Genomic DNA, 27,940 nt, shown 5'->3' on the forward strand with positions numbered 1-27,940 from the left:
CTCGGCTTGGATTCGCCTCGCCCGGAGAAAGAGCGAGAGGAGCACATGGGCGCATGCGCAGAAGCAGAGCCTGGCTTCCTCTCCGCCCACCCTCGTGAGGGACGGGCGGAAGTGACGTTAACGGAAGTCAGATGCCGGCTCCTGATATTGAGTGAGGCAGAAGAAGGTGAGAGCGGAGGAGGAGGGAAGAGGTAAATTTATTTATTTATTTTTTTGGGGGGGGGGATATGGGTCAAAAGTCAGAGGAGGGGAGTGGTGAGGGGAAATGAATATTCATGACTTAATGTTTACCAAATTATATGTTTTATTTTTTATTTTCTTTGCTTTTATGAACTTATATTTTTTTCCCCTTTGGTTTTATGAACTTATATGTTTTATTTTATTATTTTATTTTTAATTTTTTATTATTTTATTTATTATTTATTTTATTTTATTATTTTATTATTTATTATTATTATTTTATTATTTTATTTTATTTTCTTTGCTTTTATGAACTTATATTTTCCCCCCTTTGGTTTTATGAACTTATATGTTTTATTTTATTATTTAGTTTTCTTTGGTTTTATGAACTTACATGTTTTATTTTTATTTTTTATTTTATTTTCGTTGGTTTTATGAATGCTTTATTGGTTGCAAACTGCATAACAGAAATAATCAATAAATGTTAAAGACAAAATAAAGATAAGCATCCTTCAGCGATACTTGGTTTGTACATCATTTTGGAATTAAGTATAACACGACCTCCCATCTTCCCATTATGTTCCCGAATTGAATTCCTTTACTGCACACTTATCTCTCTTTTTCCCCTCCGTGTTATTTAACTTGCTTTAAATCTTGTAAGATGATCCTATTTACACACAGAGGTTCAGTCAAAACCTGCCAACGGATTGATATTCTTTTACATCTGTAACGTCTCGTAACCTTGCTGATAGTCTCACCAGTTCAGCGTGCTCTCTTAATTTATTTTGCCAGTCTGATTTGTATGGAGTATCCCTCTCCCTTCCAACCTTTTATGATTAGAATTCTGGCAGCAACTGTAGCATACATAAAGACTCTCCTGAGCTTTTTTGGAATTATATGTTATATATGTTTTTATGGTGATATATGGATTTAATTAAGGGACGCTGGTGGTGCTGTGGTCTAAACCACTGAGCCTCTTAGGCTTGCCGATCAGAAGTTCGGCGGTTCGATTCCCTGTGACGGGGTGAGCTCCCGTTGCTCGGTCCCAGCTCCTGCCAACCTAGCAGTTCGAAAGCACGTCAAAGTGCAAGTAGATAAATAGGTACCGCTCCGGCGGGAAGGTAAACGGCGTTTCCGTGCGCTGCTCTGGTTCGCCAGAAGTGGCTTAGTCCTGCTGGCCACATGACCCGGAAGCTGTATGCCGGCTCCCTCGGCCAGTAAAGCGAGATGAGCACCGCAACCCCAGAGTCGGCCACGACTGGACCTAATGGTCAGGGGTCCCTTTACCTTCACCTTTCTATGGATTTAATTGAGGCACCAAATGCCGCCTGCTGTGATTACGTTTGTGACTTATTTGTATTAAGGTTCCTAAACCGATCTTATTAAAAGCAGCACCATGAGGACTGGGATCTTAAGTCCTTTCAAAAGTCCTCCAGGAGGGGCTCCGTGGTGGCAGAGCAGCCAGAAAGGCCCCTGGCTTAGTTCCTGGCAGATCCTCCAGGAAGGGCTGGGAGAGGCCTTGCCGCTCTCAAACCTTGGTGGAGCAGCTGCCAGATAGTGTAGGCAGCGCTGACCCAGATGCATAAATGGTCCGACTCAGGAGGAGGCAAGCTTCTCATTTATTTCCTGGCAGTTAATAAAAATTGCCGGGTGGGGACCTGTGTTAGTGGGGAATGTAATTATGAGCAAGTTTTTGCTCCTTGCTTGCAATGCTTTGCCACCCAACGAAGCTGACTAAGTTTCAGGGTGGGCAGAAAGAAGGACTTTGTCTCATGGCACGTAGTTAAAGTTGGAATCTGCTCCCACTGCAGACAGTGATGGCCACCCACTTGGATGGCTTCCAAAGAGGACAGGACAAACTCTTAATTTCAATTTGAATTAGCCTGATCCTCTATTCCCTTTTCCCTTTCCTCTTCTATGAAGAAACCCTTTCTGGGACCCCACATTTAAATTCTTCCCTGGTCTCCTTACTGGCCCTAGTAGGACCAGCTTGGCCAATTAGCCCTGGTGATCATTTGATGTCTACTGACTGGGTTTTGTTTTCTTTTGTTTTTACCAAAACGACCCCTGAATTTTTGAATTTCATTGATATTGATGCTGCATTTTATGTTGTATTTTATGCTGTTCTTAAGTCCCATTTCAATCATTGTTTTATATTTGCTGTTAGCCGCCCTGAGCCCAGTTTTTAAACCGGGAAGGGTGGGGTATAAATAAAAAAATATTATTATAATTATTATTATTAAGAGGGTGAGGCTGCCAAGTCCTCTGCTGTCCCTCCCTAGTCAGAAGCCAGCATCCCTCCGAAGGCCGGATGCCTGGAGAACCTGCGAGGTTTGCATTTCTCTTGCCAAACTGTGACTGGGCCAATCTCCCTTTGCAGGTGTCGTCCCTTCCGGCTGCATCTTGATCAGCAAGAAGAGCGACTGGAGCTTATCCCTGAGACACGTACGAGTCGGTCATGCTGAGGAGCTTCGCCCGGCTGGCTAAGGGGCTGGCTCGCTGGGGGGGGCCCAGATGTGGTCCCCCAGGAGCAGAAGCAGCGTCTCGAGGAGTCTTGCCTTCTTCCCAGATGCCGTTGTGGAAAGCCGCAGTGAGTATAGGATCATAGAGCTGTAGATTCGGAAGGGATCCCAAGGGTCATCCAGTCCAACCCTCTGCAGTCACAGCGTACATGAGGTGGACGTTCTTTGTGGTTCTGGGACAGTGATGTTTCAAGCCATCATCTAAACGAGATCTACCAAATGAGGTCAAATTTGGGATCATTTGGATGATGGGTTAAAGATTGGCCTTTTGCCTGTGCTTTTGGGCACAGAGATTGCTGCCCACTCAGGGACGCGGACTTATAAAAAATATTGGGGGGGCCCGGGAAAGCTCATGAATAATAAATAAGCTCATGAATATGCAAATAAAGTGGCTCCGGCCCTAAATAGGGCAAGCCACGCCCCCCAGCCAGCCGATTGGCTGGCTGGGAGGTGTGGCCAGTCGGGATTCCCCTGTTCTCGCGGGGGCCAGGAGGAAGGAAATTCCCCCCGGCAGTGCCTTGGCAGTGGCGGTGGTGCTGCGAAGCAGCGAGGCAGGAGCCCCCGCCCCCGGGGATTCCCTAATCTCGCGGGGGACGGCCGGGGCTCTCCGACTAGGGCGCGCGGCTGGCTGGCTGGCTGGCGAGGGAGCAGGTGGGGAGGAGGCGGGGGACGGCGGCGGCGCTCTGCTGGAAGGGCGCCCGAGATTATTGGGGGGGCTGAGCCCCCCCAAAAAATTTTTTGAGGGGGCTCGAGCCCCCTCAGGCCCCATGGAGTCGGCGCCTATGTGCCCACTTGTCTGATTTGCTATGTTTTTATTGGTTTTCTTTTAAATCTGATTTTTATGATTTTATTGATACTACTCCCCTACCCTGCAATGTCACCTAACATCCTTCTCTGGTTCTGAGGAGGAGCACTTTTTATCTGTCACAAACATACCACCCTTTATGCTTTTGTCACACAGCCTGACTGTGCTAATAGCACTGTGCTGGTAGCAGGATAGGTTCTTGGACTCGCTAAGCGCAGAGTTCAACAGCTCAGGGCTGTGTACACAACCTACTCTTAAAGCTCGCATCTTCCCTTGACATAATACTGGGGACTGTAATTTGCCCATCACAGAATTACCATTTCCTGCCCCATCAACAAACTGCAGTTTCCTGCATTCTTTGGGGGAAGTCAGGTGCTTTGAACGTATGGTGTGTCTTCAGACACGGTATCAGTTTTGAGCACCAGCGAGACCAGTTTCACAGAAAACAGAAGTTAATTAGGGGAGCTGAAGTTTTGCCAGTTCTTTCGTAGCTTTCATGTTCCCTGACTTTTGGGAGTGTTAAATGGGGCTGGCAGGAATTCAGCAACATCTGTAGAGCCAAAGATTCCCCACCCTTGTTGTAAATAAAGAGATTGCGCTCTCGTACAAGAAGGGTGCTGTATCTAGTGCAAAGCCCATGTCGCATTATTGAGCATGGATGTGACTATAAGAGTAATTTAAAGGTAAAGGTAAAAGGACCCCTGACCATTAGGTCCAGTCGTGACTGACTCTGGGGTTGTGGCGCTCATCTCGCTTTATTGGCCGAGGGAGCCAGCGTACAGCTTCTGGGTCATGTGGCCAGCATGACTAAGCTACTTCTGGCGATCTAGAGCAGCGCACGGAAACGCCGTTTACCTTCCCGCAGGAGTGATACCTATTTATCTACTTGCACTTCGTACTTTCAAACTGCTAGGTTGGCAGGAGCAGGGACCGAGCAATGGGAGCTCACCCCATCGCGGGGATTCAAACCGCCGACCTTCTGATCGGCAAGTCCTAGGCTCTTTGGTTTAACCCACAGCTAAAAACATTATTGTTTAGACCAGGGTTTCCCAAACTTGGGTCTCCAGCTGTTTTGGGGCTACTATTCCCATCATCCCTGGCCGCTGGTCCTGCTAGCTAGGGATGATGGGAGCTGTAGTCCAGCAACAGCTGGAGACCCAAGTTTGAGAAACCCCGGTTTAGACAAGTCTATCCAAATGCTTATAACGTTGAGGCAATTTAAATCTGTTTTAGTATTTTAATTTTTGCGTCTTTTTAGAGTATGACTGTTATTTTTTTCTTGATTTTCTTGTTTTATCTTTGAGGTATTTTTTTACAATCAAGTGGAGTATAATTTTTATAAAATAAATAATTACCACTGAAACTGGCTCGGAGCCAGCTGGGGCAGAGTGCCATCGTAGCTGCCTGCCCATTACGTCAGAAAGCAGAAAGCAGCCTCCAGCCTTTGGTAGTGATTCACACACCCAGGTCTATCCCACCCATACAGCAATCATGTAACACCTGGGTAGACAAACTAAGGTCTGGAGGCCGGATCCGGCCCAATCGCCTTCTAAATCCCGCCTACAGACGGTCCAGGAATCAGCGTGTTTTTACATGAGTAGAATGTGTCCTTTGATTTAAAATGCATTTCTGGGTTATTTGTGGGGCATAAGAATTTGTTCTTTCCCCGCCCCCTCAAAAAAATATATAGTCCGGCCCCCCACAAGGTCTGAGGGACAGTGGACCAGCCCCCTGCTGAAAAAGTTTGCTGACCCCTGATGGAACATCATGATTTTACTGTGTACTATTATATTCTAATTATGTAATGTTACTTTATTTGATTTAAGTTACTCCAATTTAAAGTTATGTTTTAGGTGTGTGTTCTTCGTTGTATACTTTGTTGCTGTAAACCGCCTTGTGAATAGTAATACAGAAAGGTGGTAGACAAATTAAAAATGAAATTAAATCAGCTGTCAAATCATTTCCATCTGCCCCCCTACTTTCCATGACTTTCCTAGGGTTAGACTCATGAGGTGTATGTACGTTCATATATATACATTCATGTGTGTGTGTGTGTGTGTGTGTATGAATTCAAAGGAGGACTTGAACAGGAATTCATGGGAAAAACTTTGATAAATGTTTTGGTGGTGGTGTTGCTTTCTCATGCTTATGTGACCCCCCCCCCCTTTTGGCCTCTGCCCACGCCCAGCCCCCCCCCCGAACCTGGGCCCTGGAAGATTCAGAGTTTGAATGCATCCCTCAAGCTGAAAGTGGTTCCCTACCCCTAGATTGAATGCATTCAGCAGCTGGTGATAGTGCCAGGGCAAAAACTGGAGCTGGGCCTATACCTAGGAGCTTTGAAGGGTGGGAGAGCAGAGCAGGATGGGAAGAAAGCTGTGTGGAAAATGCAGTAAATCGCAGGTGATGCTTTTGCTGTGCTATAATGTGGATCCTTATCCCCTCTTTTCTACGCACCTTCACTTCCCTGGCTTACGTACATTCCCTTTCTTTTCAGGCACTATTCCATGAGTCTGAGCATGCAAAGGACTATTCCATCCCCAACGCCAGCTGGACTCCAGAGATGGTGAATCAGTTCGACAGATTCATGGCGATGGCGAAAGACGGAACGTGGAAAAGGCTGCCTTCTTATAGGAATGTTGCAGATCACGTTCCAGGCAAGGACCTCTTTTTCATTCCTTTCTCTCTCTCTCCTTGCTAAAACCTTTGCCACCAGCCTCTGTTTCATCCAGAATATCAGGATGGTCAAACTGGTAGTCCTCTGCATGTTCTTTGATTCCAACTCCAATTGTTCTCTTTCTGTTCTGCCCAATGTCAGATTTGGGCTTTTAGTGTTGTATCTCCTTTCCCTTGGAATCACCCTCCTCTTAAATACTACTATACAGGCGCCCACTGAAGACCTTCCATTTCCAAGACGCCATTTAAGTAGAGATTTTCCCCAGTCTGTATCTCTGCTGAAATTGATTTTTTAAATAGTTGTACAGATGTTTTTATTTGTTTTATTCATTGCATTTGTTCCCTTCTGTGGACTCCAATTGTTCTTGTTCTGTTCTGCAGAATGTCGGAATTGGGCTTCTAGTGTTGTGGCTGAAAGGGGGTTGTTGTTGTTGTGTATTTGTGTTTTCATTTTGTATTTTGTTGTATACCTCCCTGTGATTTTGGGGCGAAGGTTGGCATATCCATTTAATAACGAATAATATTTAGTGGGCGCCTTAAAAATCATTCATAAGGCGCCTGTCTGAGCAGGCCGGTGGCAGGAGCGCCTAAAAGGAAGACACCTAAAAGCTAATTGATGAAACCCTGCCCTCGTCCCTGCCTCTTCCTCTTTCCCAGGCACCGAGAGTTACTCGGTGTTGTTACTGCATGCAGGTGAGTCCATAATAAGCCCGTGCTCATTCACGACTTGATGCTGCTCCCACAGTAAGGATGAGGCAAGGGAATGAGCTAAAGGACAGAGCCAGCCGTCTCTTCCTCAGGAACCTCGACGAGGAAGGCATGGGCTTTGAATACGCGATGTTTCTCAACCCATCGGAGAAAAGGATGGTGTCCGTGTTCCAGCTTGGTCCCTACCTCGAAGGGCCTCCAGGGTAAGGACTGAACCAGAACCGTGAACCGTTTTCTAAACCAGTGTTTCCCAACCGGTGTTCCGCGGCACACTAGTGTGCCGCGAGACGTTGCCTGGTGTGCCGTGGGAGGGAGGCGGGCGAGTCGGGCGGCGAGAGGCGGGGCGGCGGCGGCGAGGAGAAGCCGCCCAGCGCGGGGCTCTCGCCGTCTGCCTGCCTGGCTGCCTGCATGGCGCTGACGTCACGGGGCTGTAACGTGCCCCACATAGGCACACGCGGGGCGGCGAGCGAGCTCCCTCCCACATCCCATCGCCGCTCGCTTCGGCCGGCCTACTGGGCTGTCGCAGGCGGAAGGCCTGCGCATGCGCGAGGTTTTCACGCCTTCGGGATTCCCTTCACACCTTCCTCCTCCCGGGTCCTTGAGAGCGCGGGAAGCGGCAGCGCGAGACCGGCGTTGAGCCTGGTAGGTATTGCGCTTGCCAAGGCAGTCATTTGGGAAATGAAAACTTGCAAAGCAAGCAACCAGTTCAATCTGAAGTACGTGTATGCTTAATATCCTGTATCTGAAACCTGATCTGCCCCCTCCCCCACACTTGGTGCCATTTTCATCTACACATGCAGCAGAGTAAGTTGACCCAGAATAGTACCAATTCAGATGGCAGATGGGAGAATGACAGTGCTGAATGCTTTCCCATGTAGAACAGTCCCTGCAAATAAAAACCTAGCATATTTGGAAGAGGGATGCTAGCCTAACCATTACCTTCTATGCTGTTACTATTTTTTTTTTTTTTTACATAAGTAAAAAGTGACCTTTCCCCATCTGGCATGGTGGTGTGCCTCGAGATTTTTTTCATGAAACAAGTGTGCCTTTGCCCAAAAAAGGTTGGGAAACACTGTTCTAAACCATGGGCCCTTGGAGGTGTTTGAGTGAGTTTGGTGGGCACCATCCACCTGGCCATTTTTCCGTGCCCTTCCCTGGATCAGCGCTCCCAATAGAGAAATTGCACATGTATACGCCCCACTTTTCCAAGGGATGTGGGTAAAAGTAGGATCCAGTGTACCATATTTTTCGCTCTATAGGACGCACCTTGTTTTAGAGGGGAAGAACAAGAAGAAAAAAATTCTCCCCCTCTCTGCTCAGTGCCCCTTCAGCGAAGTGGCAAAAGAAATGGAAGGGGCTCCATTTCTCCTTCTTCGCTGAAGGGGTGCTGCGCAGCTCTCCCTCTCTGCTGAAGCCAGCAGAGTCTTGCTCTCCCGGCTTCAGCTAAAGGAACCCGAAGCCTTTGGAGCGCAGTGCGAGGTCCCGCTGCGCTCTGGAGGCTTCAGGTTCCTTTCGCTGAAGCCAGGAGAGTCTATCCCTGAAGCCTGGAGAGCGAGAGGGATCGGTGCGCACCGACCCCTCTCGCTCTCCAGGCTTCAGCCAAAGCAACGCGTAGCCTCCGGAGCGTGGAGGGAGTGCTCCCTCTGTGCTTTGGAGGCGTTGCTTTCGCTGAAGTCAAGGAGCCTGCATTCGCTCCATAGGACGTGCACACATTTCCCCTTAATTTTTGGAGGGTAAAAAGTGTGTCCTATAGAGCGAAAAATACGGTAATGGCCAGGGAGAGGGCCTTCCTAAGTTGTGCAACTTCCTCCCCACGGAGGTGCAGATGGAACCCTCATTACACTGCTTTTGGCAAATTCTGAAGACCCACCTCTCAAACCTGGCCTTTGACACCTGAGAGGTGTGTTTTCAGGGACCACCACTCTATTCCTTTTTTATTTTTTTATTTCCAAAACAAACAAAAAAAGAAAATTTACAAACATCAAATTCAGCATCCATATTTGTTTCCTAACATAAACCTGTTACATGATCAGCTAAATCAAATATACCTAATTACTCTAAACATCTCTTTGCTGTATACAAATACATCACAATTAGAAATTATATATTAAAACTTTTATTTATATTGCTCCCCACCCTATTCCTGTGATCTGTTTTAAATGGTTTGAATCTTGAATCTTGCATTGTTGCAACCACGTTCTGGGACCTGTTGCTTAAGGGTGGGTTATAAATTCAGTAATAATTATTCCAACAATAATGGCAATATCCCTTCTCCTGTAACAGTGGGCAAATGTAGTGCCTCTTTAAACAGGCAGTCCAGGAGTACCTGGTATCCACTCCTGCTCTGGGACCTCGTGTCTCCCTGAATCCACGCTCTCCTGCCTCCATAGCCATGCGTGGAAGTCATCTTTGCACATCATCTTCTTTGTTTCCACAAAGTTTGTGTGGTTTTTATTTTTTAAATTAACTTTTGGTTATTACAGGTTTGTACACGGCGGCTGCATCGCCACCATCCTGGACAGCGTCCTTGGCACATGTGCCATCTTCGTCGCTGGCAGGGTGTTGACCGCAAACCTCACCATAAACTACAAGAGGTGAGCAAACCTGCCTTTGTAAAACTAAGAACTTAGGAAATTGGTGCAAGGTCGGCATAGGTCATGGGTTTGATTTTAAGCACTCTGCAAATCTTTCAACACATTTGGCAAAGCAAGAGTCCATTCAGTAATAAGAATTCTTTTTTAAAAAAATATATTTTTTTATTAATATTTTTAACATGTCATTTTCAACAGTAATTAAACATACTTTTACATCTTATTCAAATTTTTGACTTCCATCAATCCTGTCTGAAAATTTTCCAATCTAATCTCTCAGTATGCATTTCCCTATTACATTTCAAACTCATAACCAATATCTCTATCTTTTTATACTTTGTAACACTTCTTATATTTCTCCTTACAAAACTTCTTGTAATCCTACTAGCGTAATTTGTTGATTACAGTTGCTCTTCAAATAATTCATATACTTATTCCAATCTTCTGTAAATCTCTGGTCCCGCAGGTTTCGAATCCTTCCTGTCATTTTGTCCAATTCTGCATCGTCCATTAATTTCGTCTGCCATTCTTCTTTCGTCGGAATTTCTTCTTGTTACCATTTCTGGGCTAATAATACTCTTGCCGCAGTTGTTGCGTATAAAAACAATTTAGCCATTCAGTACAGTGGTGCCTCGCAAGACGAAAAGAATCCGTTCTGTGATTCTCTTCGTCTAGCGGTGTTTTTCGTCTTGCGAAGCAAGCCCATTGACGGATTAGCTCTATTAGCGGCTTTTAGAGGCTTTTAGTGGCTTATCTGCTGATCGGATCAGCTGATAAGCGGCTTAACGGCTTAGAAAAAGGGGGGAAAGGGGAAAAAACCCAGCAGGAACTCGCAAGACATTTTCGTCTTGCGAAGCAAGCCCAAAGGAGATTCGTTTTGCGAAGCACCTCCAAAACGGAAAACTTTCGTCTAGCGAGTTTTCCGTCTTGCGAGGCATTCGTCTTGCGGGGCACCACTGTAATAAGAATTCAGGACATTTGAATAGAACACATACTCTCCTAGGTTCTTACTTAAATTTCTCCAAGGGTCTGTCTGGCTTAAAGTTGACTCCGCTACAAAACATACTAGCAACAGTACAGAAGTCAGCCTATGCCATTCTGAAGTTTTTCTATTCTGAAGGTGGCAGGCTGGTAATTCCAGCCCTAAAAGTCTAACAAGGGGGAGTAGTAGCTCAAATGCAGTATGGTATTGAGATCTGGGGGATAAATCACAACAGCCGAGAGGTCCAGAGGGTGGCAACACGAGAACGGGGCCTTCTCTGCAGTGGCTCCCCATCTGTGGGACGCTCTCCCCAGGGAAGTTCACCTGGTGCCTTCATTATACACCTTTCGGCACCAGGCAAAAACGTTCCTTTTTAACCAGGCCTTTGGTTGATTTGATTGACACCCTGTGCCCTTTTAAAATGTGGGGTTTTTTGGGGGGAGAAGGGGTTATTGGGTTGTTGCTTTTATTTTGATTATGTATTTTGAGGTTTTATATTTTGATTTTGTTCTGTGAACTGCCCTGAGGCCTCTGGGTATAGGTTGATATATAATTTCAATAAATAATAATAACCTGAAAGACCTGGAAGTCTGCCAGAATAAGTTCCTAAGGTGTCTACTGGCAGTACCTCCAGGTACCCCAGCTGCTTTCCTTAGGACAGAGACAGGCATGGCGTCTGTAAAAGCTAGGGTGGAGATGGCTGCTCTTTCGTACTATAAAAGGGTCCTGGATATGCCAGAGGACTGTTTGCCTAGACTCTGCCTGGAGAAACAGTGGAAGAAGGGTGGTTGGGCCAGGCTAGTGCAAGACATGCTAGCCTCGAAAAACCTGACAACAGACGTTTTTGTATTCCCTGGAGTTAAAAGACTGCTCAGGGATTGGATCTATAAGCAGGATAATGGGCAAGACTTATCTTTAATCTGTATCTCTAAATTCTCCCGTTGGTACCATTTGCTGAAATCTAACCGCACCAGAGCCCCATATTTGCAGACACTTACCTTTGCCTCCCTGATAACTGCTTTTAGAGCTCCCCGCTTTCAAACAATGCCCACGTCAGTCTTAGATGGAAGATACAGGGAAGTTTCCAAGTCATTAAGTTTCTGTATTTGTGGGGCAGGTGAAGTAAAAGTCCTTCCCCATTACATACTCCATTGCCAGCTCCATCAAAACCCTAGAGATCTGTTTGAACAGATGTTGACACCGCTACAGGGACAGAACCCTGGATTGAAAATACTGTACGTTGACTATTATCTGACTGCGCGTGTCACATATAAAACAGACTTATTTGCAAAAGCCGCTAAAAGTATTTGTGCTAATCGCATAAAAGACAGTGCTGTAGACTGTGCAGAGGACTCATTAATTGGATTTATTGTAAATGGTTGGTTATTTCTGGATCTTCCTTAATAGGTTTTTATTGGAGTTTCTCATTTTGTAACTGGATCTGTAATGGCATTTAGTCAAACACAATAAATGACTGATTGATTAGAAGTTGAGGGGTTTTTTAAAATCCCAGTCTGTTTTGGCTGTGGATTTGAATTTTAATAGATATATAATGGTTTTTTATGTGTTTTTATTGCTGTTTTATTGTTGTTAACCATTTTGGGATAAAATAACATCTCCCCCCATTAGTCCTATCCCGCTGGGCTCCGTAGTCTTGGTGGAGAGCAAGCTGGACCGGATAGAGGGCCGGAAGGTGTTTGTCACTGGGCATGTGCAGAGTGTCGATGGGCAGACGGTTCACACAGAGGCCACAGGTAATTTCTTGGTTCTTGCTATCGTTTGCTGCTGTCATTGGTGCTACGTCAAAGCTTTCACACAGCATTTTATTTTATTTTATTTATTATTAATGTTGCAATACATATATGAAATCTTTACATAATAATACATATACAGTATATTCGTAAATTCACATTTTCACATTTCATTATGTACCAACATTTATCCATTTCTTATTTCTTGCCCTGTGTCTTCCCTCCACCCGTGCGTGACTTCCTTGTTATTATTTTGTAACTTTATTATTGAGGTTGTATTCTTGTATCTTAATAATTAAACATTCAGTCTTATATATCTGCTTAGCTTAGCTTAGCTTTGTGAAATCAGTCTATACAGATCAATAAATCCTTGTTGGAGCGTCTTTTGGTCATGTATTCTTCTACACATTTCCATTCCTGTTTGAGATTTTGATTAGATTGCATTCTAATTGTTGCCGTCATTTTTGCTAATTCAGTCATTTCAAAAAAATATATGCTGCCAATCTTTTAATGTTGGTACTCGCACAGCATTTTATTTTATCCCCCCCTCCTGTTTCTGTTTTAGCTCTCTTCATCCAGTTCCAGTTAAAGGACTCCATCCAGCAGCAAGCCTCTTCCAAATAGCCCGCCAGAGGAAGTCCAGTCTTTCCCCCCGAAAGCTGGTCATCTTGAACAGGTCCAGTCCAATGCCTAGCCTTAAGCACTTGAGCCTGGGGAGACCGACCTCTGCAAATGCGTTTTGGCTCCCTTCTGAACCAACTCTGCGCACTTTCGCAAGCGTGCATTTCCTCTTCCCACGTTTGACTGCAAAGTGCATCCTGTCTTCTTGGCCAGTATCTCCTCAGCGTATCCCTAGGGCTGTTCCTGTTAAACAGAGCTCTCAGAGCTGAACTATGGCAGCTCTTTCATATACCGTTCTCCGTGATGCAGTACTGAACTTTGAAGCAGTGTTTTCCGGCCTTTGCCAAGTTAAGCTCGCCTGCTATCAACAATGGGTTTCCACTTCCTCTCTTGTTGACCTGTCTGCCTTCGATTGCCTCAACTTGTCCAGAAAACACACCACCTCTTTCAGGAAGGAACCTTGCCTCTCTACCTTTTGGGGAAATCATCATCCTCAAACCTTTTATTGGCATCACATACAACATCCAAACAAATCAGTACGGAATTACCGCTTCCCCAGTGGCACAAAACATTTGCTGAAAGAAAGGAGGCAGAGCAGTCTATCGTCACATCTCTTGGTCTCCAGGGAGATCAGACCTCTGCAGGGCATTTCGACAACCAAAAACCAAATAGAGATATTTAGCCGCTAACTTGGTGAGCTCCTGATCGTTCCCCAGTAATAGAAAATGTATGACCTCCGACTCTGGTTTCCATTTGGGGATACAGAGTTGATCTAGAAATTGCTGGCGGAGATCAGCATATAGTTTACAATTGAGAACCATATGTGTGAGGGTTTCCACCAGGTGGTCTTCACATGAGCAAGTTCTTTCTCCTTCCACCCTGCCTGAGAAGCTTCCTTTTGGGGAAATGCTACAATCCTAGAAACTGGTTCCTGGGAAATCTGGATCTTTTCTACATTCAAGGCGGCTGCTTCTTCCGGAGAAAACGATTTACGCCAAACAGTGTTGTCATTGCTACTTAAGCAGACTCTTGCCACTTCTAGGGCACATAGGGGTTTTTTTGTATATATGGCAAGTTAATATATATATATATATTATAATATATAATAAGCAGAGTAATATATTTGCAAGGTGGGGGGATGTGCGTGCCTAGCTTAACTCATAGCACCATGGAAAGTATTTTATGTAAAACAGCTTATCCATCAGGTTCAGGGCAACCTCTCACTATGTTTTCTGTAGCAGACCTTGCCCTTTTTCAAACACCCGCTGATCAGCTCCACTTGTACCCATGTGCTGTTCTGGTCACTTATCAGGCAGTCTAACTATTGGTGAAAACCTGGCCAGATATGTCCCATTTTTGAACCAGAGTAAGCAGAGGTGTTCTCTGGAGTCCAGACATGTAGGGTGGTATCCCACCATTAGCCCTACCCAAGGTAGGCCCATTGAACTCAATGGATGTGGCCAACACAGGTCTATTAATTTCAGTGGGCCTGCTCTGAGTAAAACTTAGTTGAGTGCAGTCCATGCTTACCTTTACATCAGAGGTGTTGGCACCCTACAAGAAGAGGATCATTGCCTGCTATTCTCTCCCCCCCCCCTCTCTCTCTCTCTCTCACACACACACACACACACACACACACATAGATAGATAATCTTAGCTGTTGGAAAGCAAACGCTCTTCATACAAATCAAGGCCCAATACAAATCATAAAAATCTGCAGTGTCAACACACCCATCTTTCATAATAGCATTTTACTGGAAATTGCTGGGTCGTACATGCATTGTGTGTTTTCATGTAGTGCCGTGTTTTCCCAAAGAGGCATATTCTCTGCCCTACCCTTTTAGTTCCACGAATACTCGAACTGAACTGATGGCTTCCAGAAATCACAGCAACTGTTCACTGTGCACTTTTTATGCGTCTGGGCTAAGCGTCACGCATACAAACCCTCGGCCGGTCTTCAGCTGGTGAACACCTGTTCAGAGCTTCCCTTTGAGCCTGTTGATACAAACAAAAAGTGCCTATAAAGCTTCCATGTAAGCTGAGATTTCATATCGAAGCTTCTTCCTCTTAAGTTTTTGAGGGGTGCAGCCAAGGGAACTCTTCTATTGGCCTTCTAATAAGGCAGGTGTGGGGAGCCTGTGGCCCCCCAGTTATTGCTGAACTCCCACCATCCCTACCTATTGCCTATATTTGCTGGGGCTGATGGAAGTTGTGGTTCAGCAACATCTGTAGGACCAAAGCTTCCCCACTCCTGATATAAAGGGGACCTGTGCTGCTTCTCCCAATCCCTTCCTCCCAATAAACCTTAAGAGCTTGTGCAGATCAAATATATTTAAGCTCCCGCCAGGGTGTTTGGTGGGGCCTGGTTCTTCCATAGCAGTCTAGCAGTGGTGGAAATGCATGAGTGTTTTTTTTACCATTTAAGTATGCAATAAGTCAAATGCTTCAACGCATTAGGGACATAGAGCTGCAATGTCACATGGGTAAAATGGATAAACATGCCTCAATTAGAGACTTTGGAAGAGGGTTCTCACCCGCAAATTATCTGGCTGATTTACAAATATCTAAGTACAGACACTCCTTTACCCTGGCCAGATTTAACGTTCTGCCCTCTGCCCTGTTGCTAGGCAGATATGAGGGCAAACCATATGCGTCACACGTTTGCCCATGTGGCTCATCAGAAGTGGAAACAAGTCTGCATGCATTGCTGCACTGTAGTTACTACGAGGATCTACACCTGACCTTTATTGCCCCAGTTCTACAAAAGCGTAAAAATGAACCAGAACTCCAACGTATGAGAGCCTTGATAGAAGACAAGGTTCCTGAAATTACGATCAATGTGGCCAAATTTTGTGTAGCCGCTATTAGGCGCAGGAAACAAGAGCTTTCCAATGTCAATATGCAGGCGAAGGCAAATACTTAATTTTATGTATGTTGTCTAATTTTAAATTGTTGTTATGGCCTAATCTGTATTGAAATTGTCCTTTGTTTTTTTCCGGTGTTATGCTTCGCTGACTAGCTGTACGAGTTAATCTGGTCTGTGACCGTTTAATAAAATTTGATTTGATTTGAGTATGCAATAAGGGCCAATTTGCCGTCAGACAGGGGGCCTTTCAGGTGTCATTGCACTTCACCTCTCATGATGGGAGTTGGAGTCCACCGCCATCTCTGGAGGGCCTCATGTTGGCTGCCCCTGACTCGCAAGACGTTCTTAGAAAGGAATTTGCCTCCCACATGGGGAGAGATCCTCTTGAGGCCCTTCTCTGTCCTTGGAAGTCTCTCCCCTGCTGCCCACAGCCAACCACGTAGGAAAACGGCGGTGGAGCAAATGCTAGTGCTACTCAGAGAAGACCCATTGTTGTCAATAGACGTGGCTAGCTTAGGGTCACCCTCAGTGGGTCTACTCTGAAAAGAACTTAGTTGGACGCAACTGTAGGTTGGAGCAGAGAAAGAAACATTCAGAGGTTTTTAGTGAGTGACGTTGGGGAACATTTAAGTGGCTACAAACATGGAAGGTTGCTTCCTCCTATGTGTAAGGAGGGTTGGGCTAGAGACCCCGTCTGCATGTATTTTTGTGTTGTGGAGCACCAGCCAAAGGCTTCAAGCTGGGACACAGCTCTCTGGTGTGTGACCGCAGCATTTGTGATAGGGAGTGTTGTCTATATACTCCACATCTCCCACCACCAGCATTGTAGGAGCCTTGGGTCGTGTAATTTTCCCAGGGAACCCAACTTGCCATAATGAGGGTATTGGGGATCATGGGGAAATTCATTTCCCTAGTACCTTTTGAATGGAATTCTATATGTTGTTGGACTGGGGGCAGAAACCTCACTCGCAGCCACTACTAGCAGAGCAGCCAGGCAGAAGGTCTGAGAACTCAAACCTGGATTACGGGGGAGAGATTAGACTTCTTTGTTCTTCTGTTGATGTCACTTGGGCTTGTTATGGAATGAATTTGGTTCATAGCTGAGGCAAAAACTATTCTACTTTGTTAGGAAGCTGTGCAGTCTGTCAAGCTCAATTAAAAATAAAAAGGGGGCAGATTCATCCATAACTACTTGACTATCTGTTAACTCTCCTGGCACTTTGCTGAGTGTTCTGGAAAACAGTGTTTGCCAAAATAAAAGAATAAAAAGCTTTGATTGGTTTGTGTGTGTGTGTTTTCTCGGAAGGAAAATTTCCCTTGCTTGCTCTCAGTCTGCCAAAGACATTGGGTCAACTGTCTTTCAATCAGTCCAGCAGTCCATCTTAACAGAGTTCCCAATATTAAGAAATCACCACCAGTTTAGTGGAAATGTTCCCAGTTTCTTTCAATATTTATTGGGTTTCTCTCTCAACTCAGAGCTTCTGGATTAGCTTACAAATTGTTGGAGTGGGGGAATTATGTGGCAATGCTAGTCTTTGCATTTTCAGGACATGCAGTTTCCAGTAGAGGCAAGTTAGATCAAAGCAAAAGTCAGAGAACAGCAGGACCCTGGACAGGTCCCAAGAGGATCCAACTGGTCCATGCTTTCTCTGCAGAGGGCCAATGGAATCCTAATATGGGCTGGTGAGATCTGGGCAGGCTGTGCTTCCCTGGAGGAATTGGCCTGGTTGGTTTAGGGAAGACATTTATGGGATGGAGATGCCACCACCAAGAAGCTTGAGCTCCCCTGATCTAAAGCAACCTTACCCAGTTTGGGTGGCCTTTCCCATTGCCTCCCCGCTGGTAGTCTTACGAAAACAAGGGAGCTATCCAAAGGACTCACCACATGGTATTATCATATGCAATCTATTGTGTCAATTGCAGGCAGGACAGGAAGGGAGGAGAAGCATGAATTTAGCCTAGCCTATGCACTCAAGAGGGATGAGGGTGGCGCTGTGGGTTAAACCACAGAGCCTAGGGCTTGCCGATCAGAAGGTCGGTAGTTCGAATCCCCGCGACGGGGAGAGCTCCCGTTGCTCGGTCCCTGCTCCTGCCAACCTAGCAGTTCGAAAGCACGTCAAAGTGCAAGTAGATAAATAGGTACTGCTCCGGCGGGAAGGTAAACGGTGTTTCCATGCGCTGCTCTAGTTCGCCAGAAGCGGCTTAGTCCTGCTGGCCACATGACCCAGAAGCTGGACGCCGGCTCCCTTGGCCAGTAAAGCGAGATGAGCTCCGCAACCCCAGAGTCGGTCACGACTGAACCTAATGGTCACGACTGGACCAAATTCCCTGGTATCAATGTCAAGCTCACTGGTCGGTAGTTACCTGGGTCTTCCTCCCCCCCCCCCTTTTGAAGATGGAGACAACATTTGCCTGCCTCCAGGCTGCAGGGACCTCACCTGTTCTCCAAGAATTCTCAAAGATAATAGACAAAGGCTCTGAGATTACATCCGCAAGCTCCTTTAGTACCCTTGGATGCAGCTCATCAGGCCTTGGAGATTTGAATTCATTTAGATTAGCCAGGTGTTCCCTTACCACCTCATTTCCTTTCCTGGACTGCTGCTCCCTTTCCCCCCATCATTTAGTCTGTTATCTCCAGGTTGGACACTTCTTTCCTTTTGGGTGAAGACAGAGACAAAGCAGGTGTTGAGCAGTTCCGCCTTCTCTCTGTCACCCAACAGCATTTCTCTGTGTTTCCCACGCAGAGGACCTACCACTTGCTTGTTCTTCCTCTTGCTTCGAACATAGCTGGATAAACCTTTGTTGTTACTTTTAACCTCTCTCGCAAGCCTGAGCTCATTCTGAGCTTTGGCCTGCCAGACCTTCTCTCTGCAAGTGTTGGCTACTCATCTTCCTTTGTGATTTCTCCTTTCTTCCATTTCTTATACTTTGTGGCTTAGGACCCGCGTATTTACGGGACCGCCTCTCCTGGTCTGCCCTGCAGAGGACCTTAAGGTCCATGAATAATCATAGTTTAGAGGTCCCGGGTCCTAAGGAAGTCAGATTATCCTCCGCCAGGGCCAGGGCCTTCTCAGTGATGGCTCCGATCTGGTGGAATGCTCTGTCCCATGAGACCAGGGCCCTGCAGAATTTAACTTCCTTCCACAGGGCCTGTAAGACAGAGCTATTTCACCTGGCTTTCAATTTGAACTTAGCCTGATCTTTTATTCCCTTTCCTTCTTTCCCCCTCCCCATTTTATGAAGATTACCCGCTCTGGGATCCCACAGCTAATTCTCCCCTGGTCTCCTCACTGGCCCAAATAGGACTAATTTAGCCAGCTAGCCCTGGTGATCATCTAAATGTTTATTGGATGGATTTTCCCTGTAAATTGATGTTTGAATTCTGAATTTATTGTTATTCACGTTTTATACTGTATTTTATGCTGTTTTTTGTTGCATCAATAAGTGTTTGTTGTTAGCCGCCCTGAGCCCGGTTTTCTGAACCAGGAAGGGTGGGGTATAAATAAAAAATTATTATTATTTATTATTATACATGCTCTTCTTAAATCTCAGCTCATCTGTAAGCTCCTTATGTACCCACACCAGTTTACTTGGATGCCTCCCACTTTTCTTCCTCGTTGGAATTGTCTGCATGTATGCCTTCAATATTTCACCTCTAAGAAACTCCCATCTTACCATGTTGTTTAAACGATATTTCTACAATATAGTGCAATATAATAATAGTGCAATATAAATTAAGAAAGGTGAAGATTTGTGATAATTACGGAAAATTATCAGACATGTTGATGGAAGTCTAAAAGGAAAAAAAGATATGTGATGAGTTTTTGATGTTTAATGATGTTATAAATTTGTCTTTATTGGAAAATTAATAAAAATCATATATATAAAAAAAGAAACCCCCGTCCATCTTGGACTTCTCTTTGGGTATTTCTGACCATGGGATCTCACCCAGTAGTTCTTTCAGCTTGTTGAAATCAGTCTAATTCTTGAAGTCCAGAGTGCATGTCCGAATACACTCAGTTTTCCCTTACCTCTGTATCGTGAAACCCAGGAGGACATGACCACTTTCTCCCAAGGTTCCCATTACTTCCACTTTGCTAATCAGTTGCTCCCTGTTGGTGAGGACCAGTTCCAAGATAGATAAACCCCTTGCTGCTGCTTCCACTTTCTGGGAAATAAAGGATGAAGAAGCAGGGGTCAAGGAGGCTTAGATAAGCCCTGCTTTCTGTGAGTAAATGGTTGGCTGCTGTGTTTGAAAAAAGCATGAATTAAATTGCACGGTGGTTAAATCCTCACTCATGCTAAGCCTCATTTACAAAATGACTTGAATGAATTCCCACATTCCTCCTCCCTTTAATTCTTGCTTGCTTGCAAAAAGGACATGAGTAAGACTGTGCTGTAGACACCGGCGCTAGGCTCTTATCTCCAAGTTTGGACTAATTACACCATTGACCCTTTGGATAATGAGATCTTAAGCGAGCTGCTCAATCCGTCTGGATCATCCTCTTCTCACAAACTGGAACATTGCAGTGCAAAATGGAACAAAAAGAGCTACTCTTACCATTATTATTTTGTTGTTTCCAAAGTTAGTCATACTCGGAGCAGATCCAAGAAAATTAATGGATGTGACTAACTTAGGTCTCCCTTTCCTTCAGTAAGTAGAACTGAACCATTCGTATTATTCTTATCCGTAACAAATGTACAAAAGGTTATTTAAATGCAACTAAATGCAGTGCTTTTTTTCTTTAGAAATGTTTAGGGGTACTCTCATTTTGACTCAAGAAAATCACCATTTTATAGTTCAAATCGGGGGAAATATACAGTAAATGGACAAAAGTACAAAGATTCACAAAATGTTTAGGGGTATGCGTCCCCCTGTGTCGTCCCCCCCAGAAAAAAAGCACTGACTAAATGCACAATTATGTGAATGAAATGGTCTAAGTGGACATTGGCTTTTGGGCCTGCCTGCTGTCAACATGTGGCCCCCAGGAGGATATGGACTAAAAAAGGCTTCCCTGCTCCTGTATGATAAGATGCTTATAGAATCATAGGATTGTAGAGTTGGAAGGGACCCTGAGGGGCATCTAATCCAGCCCTCCTGCAAGGCAGGAGTCACAGCTGAAGAATCCCTGATAGATGGCCACTAAACCTCTGCTTTAAAACCTCCAGCGCAGGAGAGTCCACTTCCTTCTAAGGAAGTCTGTTCCAACGTCAATCAGCTCTTACCATCAGGAAGTTATTCCTAATGTTTAGTCAGAACCCCAGTTCTTGTAACCTGAATCCATTGTCTCGTGTCCTGTCTTCCAGAGCAGCAGAAAACAACTTTGCTCCAGCTGACAGCCCTTCAGATATTTGAAGATGGCTATTTTATCTCCTCTCTGTCTCCTCTTTACCCTAATATTCAAAGGCAACACGATGACCAAGTATAACAATACGATGTCACTATAAACTCTTTGTATAATCTATACAGGACATTGAACAATATGAAATATATGAAATATGCACTCTCTGCAAAACCAAACGAACAGAAATCTCCTAAATCTCTGAAAGTCACAAAATACGCACTCTTGATGGATTCTCTTGAAAACATAGAACCAAACAAGCACAAGTCTTATAGGTCTCTGAAAGTCTTTGTAGACTATGCAAGCCTCTGAGAGAAGCAAAGGGTCAGATTCTTATCTGGTGAAAACAAGTCGTTAAAGCTTTGTTTTAGGACGTCCAACGCTGCTGAAGTGGTCCGCAAACAGACGCAGTGAACAGTGATTCCAGATATACCCACTTTATATACATAATTTTATGACCACTGCTCCATAGTAATTGTTGTTATACAATTCCATTCACCATATAGATGGGTTTATGAAGTATTTCTGTATCTTTCTGCTGTGCTGAAGAAGAATTCCATGAAACAGTGGTTATATCAGAGACCTATAAGACTTATGTTTATTTGGTTCTATGTTTTCAAGAGAATCCATCGAGAGTGCATATTTTGTGACTTTCAGAGATTTAGAAGATGTGGCCAGCATGACTAAGCCGCTTCTGGTGAACGGGAGCAGTGCACAGAAACACTGTTTACCTTCCCACCGGAGCGGTACCTATTTATCTACTTGCACTTTGAAGTGCTTTTGAACTGCTAGGTGGGCAGGAGCTGGGACCGAGCAACGGGAGCTCACCCTGTCGCGGGGATTCGAACCGCCGACCTTCTGATCGGCAAACCCTAGGCTCTGTGGTTTAACCCACATTGCCACCCATATACACAGTATTTGTTGTTGTTTAGTCGTTTAGTTGTGTCCGCCTCTTCGTGCCCCCCTGGACCAGAGCACACCAGGCCCTCCTGTCTTCCACTGCCTCCCGCAGTTGGGTCAAACTCATGTTAGTAGCCTTGAGAACACTGTCCCACCATCTCGTCCTCTGTCCTCCCCTTCTCCTTGCGCCCTCCATCTTTCCCAACATCAGGGTCTTTTCCAGGGAGTCTTCTCTTCTCCTGAGGTGGCCAAAGTATTGGAGCCTCAGCTTCAGGATCTGTCCTTCCAGTGAGCACTCAGGGCTGATTTCCTTCAGAATGGAGAGGTTGGATCTTCTTGCAGTCCATGGGACTCTCAAGAGTCTCCTCCAGCACCAGAATTCAAAAGCATCCATTCTTTGGCGACCAGCCTTCTTTATGGTCCCGCTCTCACTTCCATACATCACTACTGGGGAAACCAGAGCTTGAACTAACGGACCTTTGTCAGCAAGGTGATGTCTCTGCTTTTTACACACACACACAAATGTAAGTAAATGCTGTGATTCCTGCATTGCCAGGGGTTAGACTAGATGTCCCTCAGAGTCCCTTCCAACTCTGATTCTAGAAGCAGCTTGGAGACCCTTGGGTGACATGCAACTAACAAGTTTAATAAATGAATAAAATAGTCATTGCCTTTTCTTATCTCTGCAGATACAGCTACTCTGAGACCACTAACTAACCAGGGAAGGTGTGGTTCTGTCAGCTGCTAGAGTTGTCATGTAGCAAATGATACTAATTCAGGATAAGAGAGGGAGGGGGAAACACTAAGGTAAAGGCCCAGGAAATGAGTTAAACAACCCATTTGGAGGAGGCGACGGTATGACGGGGCTGAGATGAGCAGGGCTAGAGATGAATCAAACCATCATCAAAGAAGGGCGTTGCCTTCCACAGGTGCAATTAAGAACTGTATAAAAAGGGAGAGTGCCAGAGAATTCTCCACCCTGACTCTCCAAATCCGGCAAGCAGTTGCCATTTCTGACTTAGGTGAGTTGGTATCTTATGGTGTTTTATAACTCGTAGGATGGGAGTAGGGGTATTCCAGATGGTGGCTGGGGATAAGTCTAGAAGGAGCCTTGTTTTTTGGGTGGTGGGACGGATGTTATCGAGGTTGAAGAAATGAAAGGGAAGATGATCAGGAGGAGGGATCCCATTTTCCATGAAGAACAGAAGAAGCTGAAAGTTGGAAGGGGAAATAAATTCACATGAGGAAATATTGCAGTGATTTATGAAGTTATGAATGGTATGCAGTGAGAGACACTCCTGGGATCATCCATTTAAAGCTTACTGGGAGGAGGTTCGGGACGCGGGTGGCGCTGTGGGTTAAACCACAGAGCCTAGGACTCGCTGATCAGAAGGTTGGCAGTTCGAATCCCTGTGACGGGGTGAGCTCCCGTTGCTCAGTCCCTGCTCCTGCCAACCTAGCAGTTCGAAAGCACGTCAAAGTGCAAGCAGATAAATAGGTACGGTTCCGGCGGGAAGGTAAACGGCGTTTCTGTGCGCTGCTCTGGTTCGCCCGAAGCGGCTTAGTCCTGCTGGCCACATGACCTGGAAGCTGTACGCAGGCTCCCTCGGCCAATAAAGCGAGATGAGCGCCGCAACCCCAGAGTTGTCCACGACTGGACCTAACGGTCAGGGGTCCCTTTACCCGTTACCTAGGAGGAGGTTCATGACTTGGAATGAACATTTGGAATTCAGAAAATGTTACAAGGGCTTAGAAGGATTTAAAACAGATTAATGGAACTGGAGGATTCCTTGATGACTGTTAGTCATGATAGCCAGACAGAGCATTTTCATCAACCAAGGCCGCCTGCCTCTGAATATTAAATGCTGGGCACAATTAACAACAAGCAATGTCACGTGCTTTACGAAGTGTTACAAATAGCCCAGATGAGGTGACATCAAGGCTTTCATTGATTAACGTCTCTAAATTAAATACAGTTGTACCTTGGTTTTTAAACAGAATGCGTTCTGGAAGTCCGTTCGGCTTCCGAAATGTTTGGAAACCAAAGCGCAGCTTCCGGTTGGCTTCCGGTTGCACAGGCACACTGGAAACAATAGCAGAAGGTTCAGTATCCCAAAAAACATTCAAATTACTCACCCACTTCCGGGTTTTGATCATAGAGTCATAGAATCATAGAGTTGGAAGAGACCCCAAGGGCCATCGAGTCCAACCCCCTGCCAAGCAGGAAACACCATCAGAGCACTCCTGGCATATGGTTGTCAAGCCTCTGCTTAAAGACCTCCAAAAAAGGAGACTCCACCACACTCCTTGGCAGCAAATTCCACTGTCGAACAGCTCTTACTGTCAGGAAGTTCTTCCTAATGTTTAGGTGGAATCTTCTTTCTTGTAGTTTGGATCCATTGCTCCGTGTCCACTTCTCTAGAGCAGCAGAAAACAACCTTTCTCCCTCCTCTATGTGACATCCTTTTATATATTTGAACATGGCTATCATATCACCCCTTAACCTCCTCTTCTCCAGGCTAAACATGCCCAGCTCCGTTTCCAGGCCTTTGACCATTTTGGTTGCCCTCCTCTGGACACGTTCCAGTTTGTCAGTGTCCTTCTTGAACTGTGGTGCCCAGAACTGGACACAGTACTCCAGGTGAGGTCTGACCAGAGTAGAATACAGTGGCACTATTACTTCCCTTGATCTAGATGCTATACTCCTATTGATGAGGCCCAGAATTACATTGGCTTTTTAGCTGCCGCGTCACACTGTTGGCTCATGTCAAGTTTGTGGTCAACCAAGACTCCTAGATCCTTTTCACATGTACTGCTCTCAAGCCAGGTGTCACCCATCTTGTATTTGTGCCTCTCATTTTTTTTGCCCAAGTGCAATACTTTACATTTCTCCCTGTTAAAGTTCATCTTGTTTGTTTTGGCGAGCCGTTGTTTTGATCGTTCGGGAGCCGTTAAGTGTGAGTACCAAGGAGTTGACAACCAAGGTCCAACTGTCTGTGTTGTATGAAAGTATTTCCTTTTGATTGTTCTAAACGTGACAGCCATCTATTTCACTGAGTGACCGCATATTCTCACATTATTTCTTCTCTCGCATTTATCCACATCTTTCAAAACATTATCAGCTACTGCCACAACCCTCAGTATTTTATTTTATTGGTAAACTGGAAAGTCCTGAATGCTTTCAATGATTGCCTGAAACCTTACATCTGCAGAACCTTCTAGAAGATGGCCTCCCTTCTGGACAGCATCCATGACATCAGCAGGGTCTTTTACAAGCACGCCTTGCGTCACCGGGATGACTTCACCTTGAGCCGGAGGGAGATGAGGAGGGTGATCCAGGAGGAGTTTTCTGAGATCATCAAGGTGAGATGGAACTGATGATTATGTGCCCCTGTAGCTTGTGTCTTTGTGGTGTCACCACCCTCTTCCAGAGTGGTGTAGTGGTTAAGAGCGGTAGACTCGTAATCTGGTGAACCAGGTTCGCATCTCCGCTCCTCCACATGCAGCTGCTGGGTGACCTTGGGCCAGTCACACTTCTCTGAAGTCTCTCAGCCCCACTCACCTCACAGAGTGTTTGTTGTGGGGGAGGAAGGGAAAGGAGAATGTTAGCCGCTTTGAGACTCCTTTGGGTAGTGATAAAGCGGGATATAAATCCAAACTCTTCTTCTTTTTCTTCTCTTCTTCCTTGGGTTTGGAAGATGTGAGATCTCTTAGTTGGAGGGCAGATACCTGAGTGCACATGTGTATAAATGCATGTGGAGTAGTGGTTAAGAGCGGTAGACTCGTAATCTGGTGAACCGGGTTCGCATCTCTGCTCCTCCACATACAGCTGCTGGGTGACCTGGGCTAGTCACACTTCTTTGAAGTCTCCTAGCCCCACTTACCTCACAGAGGGTTTGTTGTGGGGGAGGAAGGGAAAGGAGAATGCTAGCCACTTTGAGACTCCTTAGGGTAGTGATAAAGCAGGATATCAAATCCAAACTATTCTTCTTCTCTTCTAAATGCATGAGCATGAACACTAAGGCATCATGACATGTGAAGTTTGCTGTTTTACATTCCATAGGTAGAGAGGTTCCTTTTGAACACTCTTATAGCTTGGTTACACTCTTCCTAGAAGATGTTTACCCCCCAAGAAAGTCTAGAGGGGATTCGGAACAGAGCAAACTAGGAGATTGTTAAAGGAACAGGAATAGTTGAGATATGGGGATCCCTAAAGGTAAAGGTAAAGGGACTCTGACCATTAGGTCCAGTCGTGGCCGACTCTGGGGTTGCGGCGCTCATCTCGCTTTATTGGCCGAGGGAGCCGTCATACAGCTTCCGGGTCATGTGGCCAGCAGGACTAAGCCGCTTCTGGAGAACCAGAGCAGCGCTTGGAAATGCCGTTTACCTTCCCACAAGAGCGGTGCCTATTTATCTACTTGCACTCTGACATGGTTTCAAACTGCTACATTGGCAGGAGCAGGGACCGAGCAACGGAAGCTCACTCCATCACAGGGATTCGAACCGCCGACCTTCTGATCGGCAAGCCCAAGGCTCTGTGGTATAACCCACATAGCAAAGATCTGATGGTGTAGCTGATGTCGTGATGAGACTGCCTACTCTCCACGCCTGACATTGGGTGTCCCAGTCCACGCTGACTCTGTATGTGTGAATAAAAGGTCTACTTGTGCAGAAATAAATGTGCACTCTTCCTTCCCATATGTAAACATGCCCCCCCCCTCACACAATGGCTTTGAAAAGTAAAAAAAAAAAAAATGCCATTAGCACCACGAAGAATAATTTAGAAGACAAGGGAGAAAAGGAGACTGGTGTGTTTTGGAGTACTGAGTTTGCAGAAATGGTTACAAAACTAACCTCAAACCTAAAAACCGAACGTGCTAAGCCCTTTTCTCCCCACTTTTCAGACCCCTTGTGATCCCCAGACCCTGGAGCTGGTCTTCCAACAGCTGGAGCACAACAAAGAAGGCTTGGTTGACTTCAATGGGTACCTGGGTCTCCTCTCCAACATGGCCAAGGCCTGCCTCTATCACAGGGAGCCCAGAGGAGATGTCAGAGGAGAACTTCAGAGGAATGAAAGCATCCCCCGCAGGCTCCGCAATGTGGAATGGAAAGGAAGTGATGATTATGAGGTTGGAGATTATGACCGGATGGGCCCTCATCCATTTGATGGTTCCAGGAGAAGAGGAGAGAGGAGAGACAGCCTTCTACGTGAGTCTGTGTCACAAATAGATGAGAGAAGCTGCTATAGACGTGATCTTGAGTCGGAAAGTGATTCTGAGAGTTCATCAAGCAGTTCTTCAAGTAGCTCATCAAGCAGTTCATCAAGTGAATATCTGGAAAAGGAAGATGTGGAGAGTCGCCGACAATCGGACAAACAAGACCTGCGAAGGGATGAAGCTGGCGGCCGAGATTTTGTGAAGGGGGACAACCTTGAGAGATGTCATCCTTTTTGTAGGTCTCAACTACGGGAAGGTGATGAAAGGGAGGAAAGTTCCACACAAAGAGGAGACGATCGGAGGCAATGTCGGCCACAAGAGTGCTATGTGGAGGATGAGGAGGAGAACTTGAGGAGACCACGGCAGCGTGGACCCCGAGAAGGTGAGAGGAGGAGGACACAGCCACGAAGAGAAGATGATGAAGAAGAGAGCAAGGAGGATCGTGAAATGAAAACCCTGCAAAGAGATGGAGGAAGGCGAAGGTTTCTGATAGTGGAAGCCCTGAGAGATGATGTTAAGAGGAAGGAGCCGCTGGAAAAAGGGCTTGAAGGTAGAAGGTCCCAACAAGTTTACTGTGCTGATTCCAGGGAAAGTGAGAGGAGGTCTCAGTCCTCTGAGCCAGCACTGTGTGACAAGGCTCAGAGAAATCAACGATATTATGTACATGAACACCTGGAAAATGAGAGCGACAGGAGAAGGTGTCAAGCCTGCAGGCCAGGAGTACGTGAGGATCATCAAAAGAAGGAGCAGAATTCAGATCTTGAAGGTTTCAAAAGAGGAGAA

The 27,940-nt window shown here is 45.7% G+C and overlaps 1 protein-coding gene and 1 long non-coding RNA gene across 3 annotated transcripts; both read left to right on the top strand.

Moving 5' to 3' along the window:
• The first annotated feature begins 82 nt into the window (after positions 1–82).
• Positions 83–16,971, top strand: LOC310694284 (acyl-coenzyme A thioesterase THEM4-like). Of its 2 annotated transcripts, none has more exons than XM_083477387.1 (8): positions 83–191; positions 2,561–2,770; positions 6,002–6,161; positions 6,926–7,091; positions 9,372–9,482; positions 12,091–12,215; positions 12,778–15,257; positions 15,907–16,971. In XM_083477387.1, the coding sequence occupies exons 2-7, from the start codon at positions 2,639–2,641 to the stop codon at positions 12,834–12,836; spliced, it is 753 nt and encodes a 250-aa protein (XP_083333513.1). In that variant the 5' UTR covers positions 83–191; positions 2,561–2,638; the 3' UTR covers positions 12,837–15,257; positions 15,907–16,971. The 2 variants fall into 2 exon arrangements, with proteins under 2 accessions (XP_083333513.1, XP_083333514.1); XM_083477388.1 differs by having other exon boundaries at positions 144–166.
• LOC310694453 lies at positions 9,779–11,779 on the top strand. Its single transcript, XR_014519718.1, has 2 exons — positions 9,779–10,106; positions 10,446–11,779. It is a non-coding gene; the product is annotated as an uncharacterized lncRNA (long non-coding RNA).
• Positions 16,972–27,940: the final 10,969 nt, after the last annotated feature.

The sequence above is a fragment of the Podarcis liolepis genome, assembly GCF_965112155.1.
Source record: "Podarcis liolepis genome assembly, chromosome: 15".
Classification (NCBI taxonomy): domain Eukaryota; kingdom Metazoa; phylum Chordata; class Lepidosauria; order Squamata; family Lacertidae; genus Podarcis; species Podarcis liolepis.